The 15,320-nt window shown below is 43.1% G+C and overlaps 1 protein-coding gene across 1 annotated transcript in view; it reads left to right on the forward strand.

Moving 5' to 3' along the window:
* The window catches only part of FER1L6 (fer-1 like family member 6), a 114,525-nt gene that overhangs the window by 84,176 nt on the left and 15,029 nt on the right, over nucleotides 1-15,320 (forward strand). The window contains exons 31-37 of the mRNA XM_073893182.1: nucleotides 11-138; nucleotides 4,169-4,339; nucleotides 6,750-6,910; nucleotides 9,234-9,376; nucleotides 11,597-11,685; nucleotides 12,177-12,275; nucleotides 14,512-14,753. Coding sequence (XP_073749283.1) covers nucleotides 11-138; nucleotides 4,169-4,339; nucleotides 6,750-6,910; nucleotides 9,234-9,376; nucleotides 11,597-11,685; nucleotides 12,177-12,275; nucleotides 14,512-14,753 — 1,033 coding nt within the window. The remainder of the gene's footprint in view (nucleotides 1-10; nucleotides 139-4,168; nucleotides 4,340-6,749; nucleotides 6,911-9,233; nucleotides 9,377-11,596; nucleotides 11,686-12,176; nucleotides 12,276-14,511; nucleotides 14,754-15,320) is intronic.

A 15,320-nucleotide genomic window follows, 5' to 3' on the forward strand; every position in this document is an offset into this window, starting at 1 on the left:
TTCTCTTCAGGCATTTCATCTCAGCCCCGCTGATCCGGATGGCAAAGCAGATCCCTACATTGTGGTCAAGCTTGGCCAAACAGAAATCAAAGACCGGGACAAATACATCCCTAAACAACTGAACCCAGTATTTGGAAGGTCAGTGGCCATCTGGGTCATGACATGCTGTCCTGTGTGTGTTTGTTCCTGCTGTGTCTCCGGGGGGGCTGGTGTGTATATGTGTGTGTCTGAGTGAACGTGGCAGGAAGTTAAGCTGACCTCTTGGTAATCACCTTCGTGGAGAAGCACTAAATTCTTTTGTGGTCCCTTCAGGAATTTGGTGGTACCTGATGATTTTCATGCCCATAGTTTTCCAACAATGATTTTCTTAGATCTTAAATATAAGAGGCATCTGAATGGTCATCAGATTCAGCCTCCTGCCTTTGGACAGAGACTTCCTTTTTATAAACAAGCCAAGGGCAGCAACAGAGAGATTAAAAACTTATTCAAGTTCACACAGCTCATGAGGAGGGGAGAAGGGGCCATACCTTTGGTCTTTTGTCTCCTATCAAAGGGATTTTTCCATCAGATCATTTTGCAGCTCATCTGAGGTGACCCCTGAAGTAAACAAATTGAATTGCATCCTCTGCTTGTGTTTTACTTTCCTGCAAAATGTTTCAACACACATTGCATTTGTTCATGTTTGGGTGAATGAGATGTTTTCCAGTTCACAGCAACCCTACTGCCCCCATTTGTCTTCTAACAGCGTATGGCACACATTTGTGTTCCCCACTTGGATTTGTGCACCTGATTGCTGTTAACTTTGGAGTTAGATAAATGTGGGTTACATTCTGCCACATACAGGCTGTGTAACTTTATGCAGGTGGCTTAACCTCTCTGATCCCAGTTTTTCTACCAAACAATCATGACACTTGACTCTCAGTGGCCTTTAAAAGATTAAATCTACAGCACTTAGCACATCATCTACATGAGCATGTAGTTGACACTCAGAACACATCTGCTTCCTCCTTCTCCCCCCCGTGATAATCATTTTAGCAATGGCTACGTCCTAACTGTATTTAACTTCTTTTTTTCTGGAGTAACAAGGAGCGTGAGAGGAACTCTCCATTAGCCTCATTTAAATTCATTTACACTTTTGTGATCACTGTGGACCCTTTGACATTTGATCAGAATGAACCTCTTCACACTTTATTGCTCTGGAGGAAATGAGGCAATGAATGATCTTGCCTGTTCAGATTAATGAGAATGACTAAAACAGTGGTGCCTGGGAGGTTTACCCTTGCTTCCCTGACCCAGAGATGACCTTTATTATTACTTGCTGTTTATGTAACCAGCACTTCGTTTTGCCAAGTGCTTTGTAGTCACTTTTTATAAGGTACTTCCAGCACAGCGCCTGAGTTGGACTGGTTTTATTACCCCATTGATGGCTATGGTAAACAAAAGAAGAAGATGTTGAAATATTCCCACCATCCTCTGGCATTGCAGAGCCTCTGCCAGAAGCCCTCCTGGATGCTTTCTTCAGTGTGTTTTTAATTGTTACTCGGGGATAGAATTTGCTGGCTCAATCCTGCATGTTCCAGCAGGCAAAGTAGAGGGCTCCTGTCCCTGACCTGGAGTCTGGGGAAGCCCTCTTTGCGACCTCACAGTATGAGGATGTCACAGGCTCCATCCCCTGATGCCTGGCACCTTGCCTGCTTTACTTTCCTTCACAGCTTCTGACATAACTTGATACGTTTCTGTGTTTATTGGCCATCTCTCATCTTCCCACGAGAAGGTAAGCTCCCTTTGAGCAGGGATTTGGTCTAGTCCATCCAATGCTGCGTCCCTAGAACCTACAACAGGGTCTGGCACAAAGCAGACAGATGCTCAGCAAGTATCTGGAGAGTGAATGAATGAACAGATGGAGGGACAAGCTTCCGTCAGTTTCCAGTCAGAATTAATGGGCCCCTGTCACTCTGCATCATCCTGACGTGGCGTCCTTTGGCGTTTCCTCATTTTCTTCACAGTGCCTGGCATACAGGTATACAACGTATAATAATTGTCATATGAACAAACGAATAAATAAAAGAGTGAATGAATGAACAACTTTGCTCTGAAGCATAGAGGTACTGAATGTTTCAACAAGGCTCAGTTTTACCCATTTCATATGCTTTCGCTCTTTTTTAAAGTAGTCTCTACGCCCAGTCTGGGGCTCAAACTCACAACCCTGAGATCAAGAGTCGCACACTCTGCTAAGCCAGCCAGGCGCCCCAGTGCTTTCTGTTTTTGCAACCACCATTGCATTTAGAGGTCGTATCTCAGTGTGTAAGCCTACGTGTAAGCCTAGTCTTTCCCCGGGTGACTGGAAGTCCGACCATGGTGAGCTGTTTCTGGTAGTTCTTTTAATGACAGTTCCAGTGAATAGTCAAGAGAGGTTAATCTGTGAACACTCCGCTTGGGAAGATGGACCGAAGCAACTGGGTCTTCTGTCACTGTTGCCAGGGTAGTTAAGAACTTAACAAGTCCTTCCTTGGTGGCAGCAACCATGTGATGGCCAACCCCAGAGATTGTGGCTGGAGGCTTGCTTGTGAGACACCTCCAGAATATCAAGCACAGTTTGGAATCTACATCTTGGTGCCCCAGGCAATGCTATGCCTACTGATGGAAGACACATGGATTTCTTCCCCGCACAGCCATATTTCTGGCCTATTAGAGCTGCCTCAGTCAGTCCCAGTCCATGGAGCTGCGGCATCTCTCTTGCTTTCTCTCGGGAAGGCTTCACTGGCCGGGGGCTGGTGTTAGAATTGTAGTCGCTGCCACTGGAGACTGAGAGCTGGGGCTCAGTGGGTGTGACCCCAAGGGCAGCAGCCCGGGCAGGCCAGCGGACCCGGAGGGAAATCATGGGCCTTCCATCCTCCCTGTCTCCTCACCTCCTTTCAGCCCCTCGCTCACAGGCCGGCCCGCCGTACCTGTCCCAGGGCAGCCGGAGTTGGAAAAAGCCGGAGAACGCTGGTGTGTTTTTTATTTTCTTTTCAAGAAGACACTTCCCTAAACTGACTCAGGATTTACTTTTTTTTTTTTTTCTCTCTCTCCAAGTTTTTATTTAAATTCCGGTGAGTTAATATACAGTGCGATATTAGTTTCAGGTGTAGAATTTAGTGACTCATCCCTTACATACAACCCCCAGTGCTCACCAGTACAAGTGCCCTCCGTAGTTATCTTCTGTAATGCTCAGCAACGCGGATAATGCATTATCCCAGGAAATCCCACGGCACCGCTTTTCAACACCTTGCGTTGGTGTGGTATCATGGAAAGAGCTCAGAACTAGGGGGCTCAGGGAGCTGTTACTTTCCCTAGCTTGACCTGATTTATGGTCCAGGCAAGTCACTTCTGTGCTCCGGATTTCAATTTCCTTATCTGTGAAATGAAGGCACTGGGATATGGTGATTCCTGAGATCCCTTCCAGTTCAGGGAGACATTCATTGCTTACTCTCTGCAGGTGAAGCCAGGGCTCCAGCAAAGCAGAGGTGAAGGAGGCAGGTCTCATGGTCGAGGGGCTCAGAAGTTTGCAGAGATGGCATTGCAGTCCTGCAATTCTGTTTTCAGGATTTTCCATCTTCCCAAAAGGCTTCTCATTTAAAACAAACTCAGCCGACAACCCCCCCCCCCGCCACCATGAAGCAACCAGGGAGGGGGAAGGGGATGGCAGTTTATTGGACACCAGTTGAATACCTGCAAGCTAAATGTGTGCTTTGTATAAACAATATCACAGTTAACGACCGTGCTGTATTATAAAGAAGATATATTGATCCCCATTTACACCTAAGGAGGCTGAGAGGGATGGAATAACTTTCCCAAAGTTTTACACCCAAGAAGTTGCGGATTCAAATCCAAAATTAGAAATCAGTTCTGTTGGAGACCGAACCCCCAGGTGTTTCATACCCATCTTGCTGTCACCCTAGATGCAGACTGTGGGATGCGACCCACTTAAGTGGAGTTCATGGGCTCCTGGAAATTGACAGGGAACTGGAAATTGAATCTCAATGAAATATTAAATCAAATAAATATCTACTAAGTATTCACCGAGTTTAGTGAGTTCCTCTGAACCGCAGGCTAGGTCAAAACAGACTGGGGAGACGTTCCCTGTGTAGCCAGATGTAGATTCCTAATGCCTTTACTTGGACCACAGGTCATTTGAGATTCAGGCCACATTCCCAAAGGACTCCCTGCTCTCCATCCTGATCTACGACCATGACCTGATCGGGACAGATGACCTCATTGGGGAGACCAGGATCGACCTGGAGAACCGTTTCTACAGCAGACACCGAGCTATCTGTGGCTTGCAGAGCCAGTACGAGATGTAAGTTCTTCCCGGGGTCGGGGGGGGGGGGGGGCAGGGGGCGCTGCTGTGCCAGCCAAGGCTCAGCTTGAATGTCTCAGAGGGGTTCCAGGTCAGCGGGGCTGGTGGGGGAAACTGTTCGCTGCACTTGAGGGTGGTTGGTACTGGGGAGGCAGCACTGATTTAGAACCTAGGGCAGGTTCTTCAAGAGTCAAGAGCTGAATTAACATGTTCATTCAATCGGTTGAGCCTGGTGGGCAGAGTTTCCTGGTGAAGAATGATGTTAGAAGAAGAATGATTAATAGTACACAAATGCCAATATCCCAGTTAATTATAACAAACACTCATGAGTGTTTATGATATACAAGACACTGTACCTCATTCAGTTCTCTCAAAACCCATTGAGGTGTTATCCCCACCTTACAAAGAGGGAGGAATGGACCAGCTCTCACTCTTTACAATGATTTTGAATTCTGCTTCATCAGAAAAAATTTTTGAAAGATTTTATTTATGTATTTGAGAGAGAGAGCACACATGAGCAGGGGGAAAGGCAGAGGGAGAAGGAGAAGCAGACTCCCCGCTGAGCAAGGAGCCTGATGCGGGGCTTGATCCCAGAACCCTGAGATCATGACCTAAACCCAAAGGCAGAGGCTTAGCCGACTAAGCCACCTAGGCACCCCTCTGCTTCATTTTAAAATATAGACTACCAGCTTTATTTTTTTAAAGTGTGTTTTATCTGATATCTTAAGAAAAAATAAAAATCTTCAGAATTTCAGCCAGGAAAAATATAAAAACATTCATTAGATTTCCATGGTATAATTTTAGAAATGCTTTTCTTGAATATAAAATAATATATATTCATTGCAGAAAATTGAGGAAATGCAGAAAGTACAAAATTATGCTCAGATTATTCCACCCAGACATAACTTGAATAAAAAATTCTTACCTATTTCCTTTTAGTATTTTTTCTATACTGTTTTTCCCTGAAGTTGGCCTCACATTATCCATGTCATTTTGCAAGCTGCTATTTGCACTTACCCCTATATCCTAAGCATTCTGTAGTGTCATTAAGTATTTTTTGAAATCATTGTTTTGATAGCATAGTAATCCAGTTTGGTTTGGGGGACTCTTGTGAATGTATAAGCCCCCTGAGGTGTTTACCTGAGAAGGTACCATTCAGAGAATGATGAGTCGTTCTCACTCTGAAGTCAGGGAAGGAAGCCACAGGCAAAGATGGTGCCTCTTCTGTTCAGAAGACTCTCCTGACAGTGGAACCACCAGGGAGCAGAATAGTTTAGTCAGGGGGGTTGTAAACTTTGTTCAGTAAATTTTTAAAAATAAATGAGAGCAAACAAACAAACAAGAAAGCAAACAAAACCAAAACAAAAACCAGAGCACCTATTTCTGGGGAAGCCTGTGCACGTATGGCTCTGGGCATGGCTTGGATGAACTTTTCAGGATCCTCATGTCTTTGGCACAAGGTAGGAACACTGCTTTATACTTATGTTTTGATTTATTGAAATACTTAAATAAGTTAAATTCTGATGAATCCTGTGTCCCAGTGAACAGAGAGATCCCAACTTGTCTTGGTCATGGCTCACAGGGAGCATTTCATTGCAACTTAATATTTTTTAACCAAACAGCTAGTGTTTAAGGGAAGAAGGGGTTGGAAGGATTTAGAAACTAAGCACCAGGAAAATCACTGATTAGAGAAACAGCACATCTAGACTCTCCACCTGTGATGTGAGTCTCCAATATGATTTTGGTGGGGGGGGAGAGGGGAAGAAAGAAGCAGAGTAATTGAAAGGCTGAGCTAAGCTTTCCTCTTAGAAGAAGTAGCAGTCAGATGGCTCTTCCGCAAGGGACAGAACAAAACTAAACAGGAACTGCATGCAAAGAAATCTAGACCACAGAAAGCAGATGGCTGACTGCCAAAGGCTGAGGGAGGCGGGGAGGCAAGGAGCAACCACTTAATGGGTACAGGGTTTTCTTTTGGGGTGATGAACAATTTTTAGAACTAGGTAGAGGTAGTGATTATACAACATTATGAATGTCATACATGCCACTGAGTTGGTCCATTTTATGTTATATGAATGTCACTTCAATTTTTGTTTTAAGGTACATTTCTTCAAACACACACACACACACACACACACACACACACACACACACACACACAACTACCGGCAAAGGATTTTTATGTCAAGCTACTCAGAAGTCTTGCCTTTCATTTAAGCATGCAGATGCAGAGGAATTAACCAGAAAAGAGAGAAAACAAAACAAAAAACATTAGCCCCAAGTGTATAGAATGGCAAGAAATCTGAAGGAAACCACTGATCATACTTGGGTGGTCCTTTTGATAGCTACTTTACGTGTGTCCTCCCAGGGGAAGGCAGGCCTTACCCTATCCATCCTTCCCCCCTCTTTCTAGAGAAGGATACAACGCCTGGAGAGACACATCCAAACCCACTGAAATCCTCACAAAGCTCTGCAAAGACAACAAGCTGGATGGACCCTACTTTCATCCTGGGAAAATACAGATAGGAAATCAGGTCTTTTCTGGAAAAACAGTCTTCACGGAGGAGGACTCCGGTAACTCCCCCAGTGTATCCTGCTGATGTTGCTCTTCTTTTGGAAAGCCTGCTTCTGGTGGTATTTGTGGCTGCGGAGAGCAGCTATCTATTGTAAATTAATCATGCTCCTGGTAGAAAATTTGGAAAAGAAAAGAGGATAATGAAAATCACTCAGAATCCCCAAATTCAGGGATAAGTATGCTGCTTGTTGGTGTATTTCCTTAGTGTGTGTGACATTTTTACAGAATTGGAAGTGTACCATATATAGTATTATATATCCTGCTTTTTCTATTTCCAATAGATTATGATGATTTTCCTTTGTTCTTTGAGAGTGTCATTGACAATACTCCTTTTTATGGCTGTCTCATTTATTTACATTGTGTCTTGTTTTTTGTACATTTCTGTAGAAAAGAAACATGTTTCTTATACATATTTTTGCACATTTCTGGTATTTCTATAGTGTAGATCACACAAATAGGATTGTTGTGTTGGAAGGTAGGCAGTAACCTTAAAATGAATATGATATAAAATAAATCATTGGACACATCCCAAATTACCCCCACAAGTGTTATACCAACAACTCTCTTATTTCAGTACCAAGAAGCAGATTTTCCATATAAGCACATGGGACATACCAGGAAGATTCCAGAGGGGCTTTCATAAATTGAGGATAAGGAAAAAAAAGCCACCTCTCACGATACAGAACAATTCTTGTAATGCCATTCCCATCCATTTGATGCAAATCAATAGGTGTAGAGTTACATATGGGCAAAACATAGGTTCAGAGCTTCTGATGCAAAGGACCCAATTAAGGACATATCACTGGATGTGTTCACAATGTTATGTTGATCCTGCCACTTTGACACCAAAATTTCTTCTCACCTTGTTATTTTGACCCCAAGAACCTCTTGAAGGTTTTTTCATGCAGAGTAATTGACATTTAAATTGTGTATTAATGGCATCTTAATGAATTTCTCTTGAGAAAAATATTTTTTTCCACAATATACTCTATTAGGCCAGTTAATTCCTTTGTCAATATTCTACGTTTCATGATGAAACCATTTTCTTTGGCCACCAAAAATCTGAAATGATGTTCATTTCAGTCAGTCAAGAACTGATTAAACTTTATGACAAAAGATTTAGTTCACTGATTATGTGTTCATCCCCATCAACTTCTACTGATTGTATTTATTGCTATTGGGAGATTGTGTGTGTGTGTATGTGGCCTTTTCCTTTTTTTTTTTTTTTTAAGATTTTATTTATCTGACAGAGAGAGACACAGCGAGAGAGGGAACACAAGCAGGGGGAGTGGGAGAGGGAGAAGCAGGCTTCCCGCCGAGCAGGGAGCCCGATGTGGGGCTCGATCCCAGGACCCTGGGATCATGACCTGAGCCGAAAGCAGACGCTTAATGACTGAGCCACCCAGGCGCCCCATGTGTGGCCTTTTTAAAACTGAACTCGGGCGCCTGGGTGGCTCAGTTGGTTAAGCGACTGCCTTCGGCTCAGGTCATGATCCTGGAGTCCCGGGATCGAGTCCCACATCAGGCTTCCTGCTCAGCAGGGAGTCTGCTTCTCCCTCTGACCCTCTTCCCTCTCATGCTTTCTATCTCTCATTCTCTCTCTCTCTCAAATAAATAAATAGAATCTTAAAAAAAAAAACTGAACTCAACATCCTTATGTCAAATTTGGCCATTCTAAACTTTATCAAAAAGATTTGATTTTTTTCAGCAATTTTTGTGTTATTTTTGCAAGTACTTTGTCTACCAGTAGTTTTTATTATGTGTGCCTTCTTTAGTAAGATGACAGTTATGAGAACCTTCCCTATGAGCAAGTATGTTAGTGGGAAGGAACAACGAGAAAAGATAAGACCTCCATGAACACATACTGTGCGGATTTCACCACCTTCTTCAGGACCACCCAGATCTACTAGCTCCTCTCCCACGATAGTGTTAACAAATAGTCTTATATCTCCAGGAAATATACCCTTTCCAGGACCTCAAAGCCAAGCTTGCAGTTCACAGGCTCTAGAGGAATCTGATTCAAGGGGCAAATGGAGCCACAGACTCTGAGACCTTGACTGCACTCTGGTCATCTTGTCAACCCACCTCGCTTCCTGCTCTCTAAACCTCCTGTCTCTTTCCCTTCCCTCCACTCCACCCCCACCTCTTTCTATTCTCTTTTTGTCCTTTTTCTCTTTTGCAGTTTTACTCTCTCCCTGTGCCTTAGTACATTTAAATTTAACCTTTAAGGGAGTGTTTAAAAGTGCACCTGACAGCCCATCATGGTTCCATTATGGGAAAATATGTCTGACAAATGCCTTTATTCTTCTTTCTTCCATGCAGATGAGACAGTGGAGTCTTACGAGCACCTGGCCCTCAGGGTTTTACAGTCATGGGAGGATATACCAGAGGTTGGGTGTAAGCTGGTTCCTGAGCACATAGAAACTCGGCCGCTGTACCACAAGGATAAGCCAGGGATGGAGCAGGTAATGGCCAAGACAGTTCTGGCCCCAGTAGGAGTGTTCATCCCCAAGGAGTAGGACTTTGTCCCGAAAAATTATTCTTGTGTGCCCTATGGTAATGGTTCTCAACCAGAGACAGTTTTGCCTCCCTGCCCCAGACTTTAGCAATGCCTAGAAATATTTCTGTTTGTCTCAAGTGGGTGGGGATGCTACTGGCATCTAGTGGGTAGAAGTCAGAGATGCAACAAAACATCCTGTACTGCATAGCCAGCCTCCCCCAACAGAGAATTATTCAGCCCCAAATGTCAGTAATGTTGAGGTTGAGAAATTCTGCCCTAAAGTCAGAGTTGGATTGAGTGCTTTTTGCCTTTTTAATGGATTTGAGTTATCACACTCTTTTGAAAGAATGCTGATATTTGAGAAACTTCAAAATCCATCTGACATGCCCAAGGCCTTGTCCAAAATCTATCAGTAACCCCACAGGCCATTAGTTTTCCCAGGGAAGCAATAGATGGTGGCTTATTTTGAAGAACTGGCAAGAGGAAGCTGTTTGGAAAAAATAACCAGAGATCTGGGTTACGAATTAGAAGTGAAAAGAAGATCAACTTTATTAAGAGCCTTCTTGATATGTACTTATTAATTATATGTATATAATTAATATGTACTTATATACTAGGCCCTTTATGTAAATTATCTCAGTTAGGATGACCATAGATTTGTTTATCCAAACGATGGCCATTTTGAGAGTAAAAGAGGCTGCTGTTAATAATTAAGCTGGTACAAGGGGCACCACCAGGATTTTTCTAGACAAATAGGGGTGTGTGAGTCACCTTACCTTATTCCCTAATACAGCCTCATGGTGTACTTATTATGATCCTTGCTTTTAAGATGAAGAAATTGAAGTTCAGAGAGTTTAACTAGCTTGCTCAAAGTTACTCATGTGGTAAGTAGTAGAGTGGGATTTCACCCAGGCAGTTTGAGTTTTAGTCCTGTCCCAGCCCTGGACTCACTCACTGTGTCAGTTGGGCAAAACACACGAGCTTGACTCCAATGGGGCAGTTTCCAATGGCCACACTGCCATCTCAGCAGTGTTGGGAGAGTGCCTTTTATCAGATGTAGAAGCCTATGATTCATTCCTAAAATTCACTGCCAGATGTTTAAAACCTTTTGGTTATTGGTATCCTTCATTTTACCATGTGCCTTTTTGGTTACAAGTGAATGTTAATATCTCTTTAGAGACTCTAGGATTGTAATCCTCCATTAATTGGTCCTTCTCTTTCCGAATGCTAAACTCTTTGCTTAAATTGTCCCTTCCCTAGGAAAGCCCTTTTATTTTCTAGCCAAAGCCCCTCCTTCACCTAAATCCTACAGATCCTCCCTGCTCTGGTTGGGAACCCCACTTCCTTCATATAAAATCCCCCCTGACCATCCCAGGCCTTGTTGATCACTCACCTTCTTGTCTGAGCTGATGGGGTACTTAGAGTGTATACCACAGAGCTGAGCATTGAATCCACTGGGCCTTCTCCCCACATGGGCACTCAGATCCCTTGCAGCAGGATAAATTCTGATGTATGGAGTCCAAAGCAATGGATGGGAGGCCTTATTCTGGCACTAATTAGCTACAGGACTCCTATCATTTCTTTGGCTGCTCTAAGCCTTGGTTTCTTTAGATGTGTAACACAGAAATGCAGCTGGGCTAAGCAGTTATGGAGATAAAGATGTTAAAGCACTTTGGAAACAATGAAACATGATACCTCTGACAGATAGTATTATCTTTTTAATCCTTTGGGGTTTATAGAAAAAGCAGAGTCTCTGGAGTCAACAAACAAGGGTTGAATCCAGACTCTGCTACATATTGTCTGTGTAAGCATAGGCAAGTTGTTTTCTCATCTGTCAAGTAGGAATAATAATATCCATCCTTTGGGGATAGTGGGGGAATTGACATAATGTTTTGTCAAGTGCATAGTACTGCGTCTACCACATAGTAGGTGCTCAGTAAGCGTTTGCTTGCCTTTCACCTGCTCTTAACATATGTTCTGACTAATTCTTAATAAAAATGTAAGTTCTGTCTTTGTCAACAAGTATCCTAAGCATGTATAATATGAATAATACCCATATGATAAGATATGATATGATATATAGCTAATATCTATGACTAGTAAAGAGATCTGTTAACACCATGAACGATCAGTTGCCCATGTGATACTCCGCCAAAGTTAAAGGAGATCTTCTTTTCTTAACCAGGGCCGCCTGCAGATGTGGGTGGACATGTTTCCCAAAGATATGCCTCCACCTGGACCTCCTGTTGACATTTCACCAAGGCAGCCTAAAGGGTAAGTCAGCGAGCTGCAGCCCTACCTTCAGGGGAAGAGACCATGGTAGCCAACTGAAAGGTCACGACATTTGATCAATTACAATGATTGTTACATTGTAACATCGGTTACACTGATCAGTTGACACCTGATAATCATATCTCACTTTCCATCTGGCCATTTACCACAAGGGTGAGTGATGGTAATGGTAGCAGTGGTTATGGTTGAAATGCTGGCTCCCGTTATATGTGGGGGCTATTGTGCTTCAGCGTTCTGCAACATTCTGAAAAATGTCAGCTAATGGAAGAAATTACTGCTCAGTGAACTTCATGTCCTTGGTGATTCCAGCTGGGACACTTGGTTTTGAAGGAACCAAGACCTTAAGTGTTGATGTTTTTGAACGTGGTAAAGTTGAAGACGCCTACTGACACACAGCAATACCAGAATCCCATACACACCAGCTGACTCTGCTTTTGAGGTCTTCAGCCTAATGCTGCCTTCCCTTATCCCAGGTATGAATTGAGAGTAACCATCTGGAACACTGAAGATGTCATTTTAGAGGATGAGAATATCTTCACAGGACAAAAATCAAGTGATATTTACGTTAAAGGGTAAGGTCATCAACAAACTCCGTGCCCCCTTTTCTTCCCCTCCTCCTCTCTTTAACCCCCAACTGAAGCTATGCCTCATGGAAGGTACTCCACCCACCTCATACAGAAGGAGTCCATCTTACTCACCTTTTTAGATAAGGTCACTTCCTTTGTCAAATATTATGTGGTCCTTATGCTAAGAATTATTATCTTATGAAAATATTTTTGTGAGAAAATTTTATTATATAAACATCTCTTTCAGTTAAATGTGGGGTACCTAAGCTTTTTGAGTGGCATTCAAAATACCTTTCCACCTGAAGCAAGTGGAGAGATGTAATGTAGCTGATGAGAGATTCAGCGTTAGGAAGGTTGTAAGACTAATACAGAAGCTAAAAGTTGCTCCTTACCCTTTGCTAGTTCTACTGATAGGAAAGACACCAACCTAGGACTCAGGAAATTACCCTCTCCCTCCCTCCCTCCCTCCCCGCCCCCTCTCTCTCTTGTCTTGGCTGTGACACAAATGCATCCTTTAAGCCCCTAGTCATGGAGACAGATGAGGTGGTAGAGAATCAGAAGCAAAAGTGATTCAAACATGTCCCCTTGGATAAAACCCATCTCAGAAGTAGTGAACTCATCTCAGCCTCCTTTTGGTATCTCTTTGCCTTCCCCAAACAAGGAACCTTCTTCTTCCTTGGCTCTATGTCTAGTATGCCATTGAATCCCATCCATTTAGCTTCCCAAATGGCCATCAGCACCGTCCACTTCCATTTTCACCACACCACCACCATAGTCTTTCCCTCCATCATTTCTTGCTGAGGCCACTGAAGTACCATGTGGGTTGGTCCGTCTGTACTCACTCTTGCCTCCTATAACTTATTCTCTATGTTGAAGCATGGGTTATCTTCTCAAAACGCAATCTGATAAAATCAGTCCTGTACTTTAAACCCTTTAATGACATCCTGTTTTCTCTGGACGAAGATTCAGATCCCTAATATGTCCTAAAATATCCCATCTGACTAGCTCCTCCTCTCTCTCCAGGCCCATCTCATCCTTCCTTGCTTTGTGCTCTCTAGTCATGCTGAGCTTCTTTTCCTCATTGGAATGTGTGCCACCATACCACAGGGCCCTTGCACATCTCTCACTGGTGACTTCTGCCAACCCTCCACCTCTCCACCCCCTTCCCTCTGTGGCTGTAGCTCTACTAAGGCAAGGACCATCTCTGTGTGCTCCCATCACTCCTCTAGCAACTAGCTCACCCCTTGCCTCATAACAGATACCACATATATATTGGTTGAGTGAGCACCACCTTTACCTAAATAATTGCATCCATACTCTGAGTGGTACCACTCCTCTGGGACAAGGAAGGTCTTTATCCTTCCCTGACCTGTGGGGAAGGGATGTCTGCTTTCAGAAAGCAAGTGGTTTGGAGTTATCAGTTAAAGTTAAAAGCACCCATTTTCTCAATAATTCACCAGGGATAAAGTACTAGGGGAAAATGTATTAATGGTAGCTTACTCTATACTGGGGATGGAGGAGGAAGACCAGATAAGAGGAAATAACATTCTATATAACTTGGAGGACACAAAGCACCTTACAGCTATTACCTCTTATAATTCTTCAGAGCAACACTATGAACTAGGTGCTGTCATTGCTTCCATTTTCCAGATGAAACAGAGGTACGGGGCATTTGAGACTTTATCCAGGGCTCTCCAGTTAGTAATGGCGGGGCTAGGATGAGAATCCAGGTGGGTGCAGACAGGCTTCTACCCTCCATGCCTTGTTGATGCAGGCCTGCTGGGCTTCTGAGGCGCAGAACCAGAGAGGAGGGAGCCGATCACAGGCCTGATACCACGAGTCTAAACCAAGCCAATTGTAGAGGCCCACCAGGGTAGTGGGTGCAGAGGTGGGACTTTCACAGGAAGCCCCAGGGGGAGAGGAAACTCCGATTACACTTTCCCTTCGCATTTCCTCAGTCTCCCCTCTTTACTGCATGGGGCTTCAGGGCCGCCCCAGAACAACCAAAGACATCTCCCAAACCTGGCTTAGAATGAGTCTCGTTTCTCTTTCAGACCCTTTGACTCCTATTTCTCTCTTTCAGATTCAATGGAAACTTCCATCTGAATCTAACTATATCATAATTTAAAAACTATGATCTGTGACCACATTGAAACTAGTTAAATCACTCTTGATTATACTGATGCCTGAACAATGTACTCAGGGACTCAGGGTGTGTAATTCTTTTTCTGTCTTTATTTAGGTGGATGAAGGGTCTGGAGGATGACAAGCAGGAGACGGATGTGCACTACAACTCCCTGACTGGCGAGGGGAACTTCAACTGGCGCTTCCTGTTTCCCTTTCAGTATCTCCCAGCTGAGAAGCAAATGGTCATCACCAAGAGGGAGAACATCTTTTCCTTAGAGAAGATGGAGTGTAAGACACCAGCCGTGTTGGTACTCCAGGTCTGGGATTTTGAAAGGCTGTCTTCGGATGACTTTCTGGGTAAGCTGGTGGCTTCGTAAAGGTCACATTAACGTTAAGGGCTTCGTCCCAGTTTTTGGAGAGCTTGGTTTGATTTAGCTACAAGGATAACAATTTCAGTGCTATTTATGATAGCAAAAGATTAGAAAACACTCCAAATAGGCATTAGTTGGGGATTGGCTGAATAAGTTATGGCGCATCCTTATGGTGGAAGATACGTTTTCAAACAGACTTAAATTCGTCTTTGCTCTACCAATAAGAAGCTGTTAAATTTTGAGCTAGTTGCTAGTCCCCTCTGTACCTCAGTTTCCTTCAGTTATAAAATGGGGATAGTAATATTACATACCTCAGAGAGTGTTTGGAGCTCTAAATTTGAAGTACAGCTTCAAATCTAATATAATTAAAAATATAACTTAATTTAATATAATTAAATATAAATTTAATATAGAATTATTACAATTAATATAATTTAATGTAATTTAATGTAATAATATAGAATTATTACAATTAATATAATTTAATATAAAGCTCTAAATTTGAAGTACAGCTTCAAATCTAATTAAAAATATAACTTAATTTAATATAATT

Source organism: Callorhinus ursinus, unplaced genomic scaffold, assembly GCF_003265705.2.
Source record: "Callorhinus ursinus isolate GAN/ISIS: 27379988/994484 unplaced genomic scaffold, GSC_fseal_2.0 scaffold5, whole genome shotgun sequence".
NCBI lineage: Eukaryota > Metazoa > Chordata > Mammalia > Carnivora > Otariidae > Callorhinus > Callorhinus ursinus.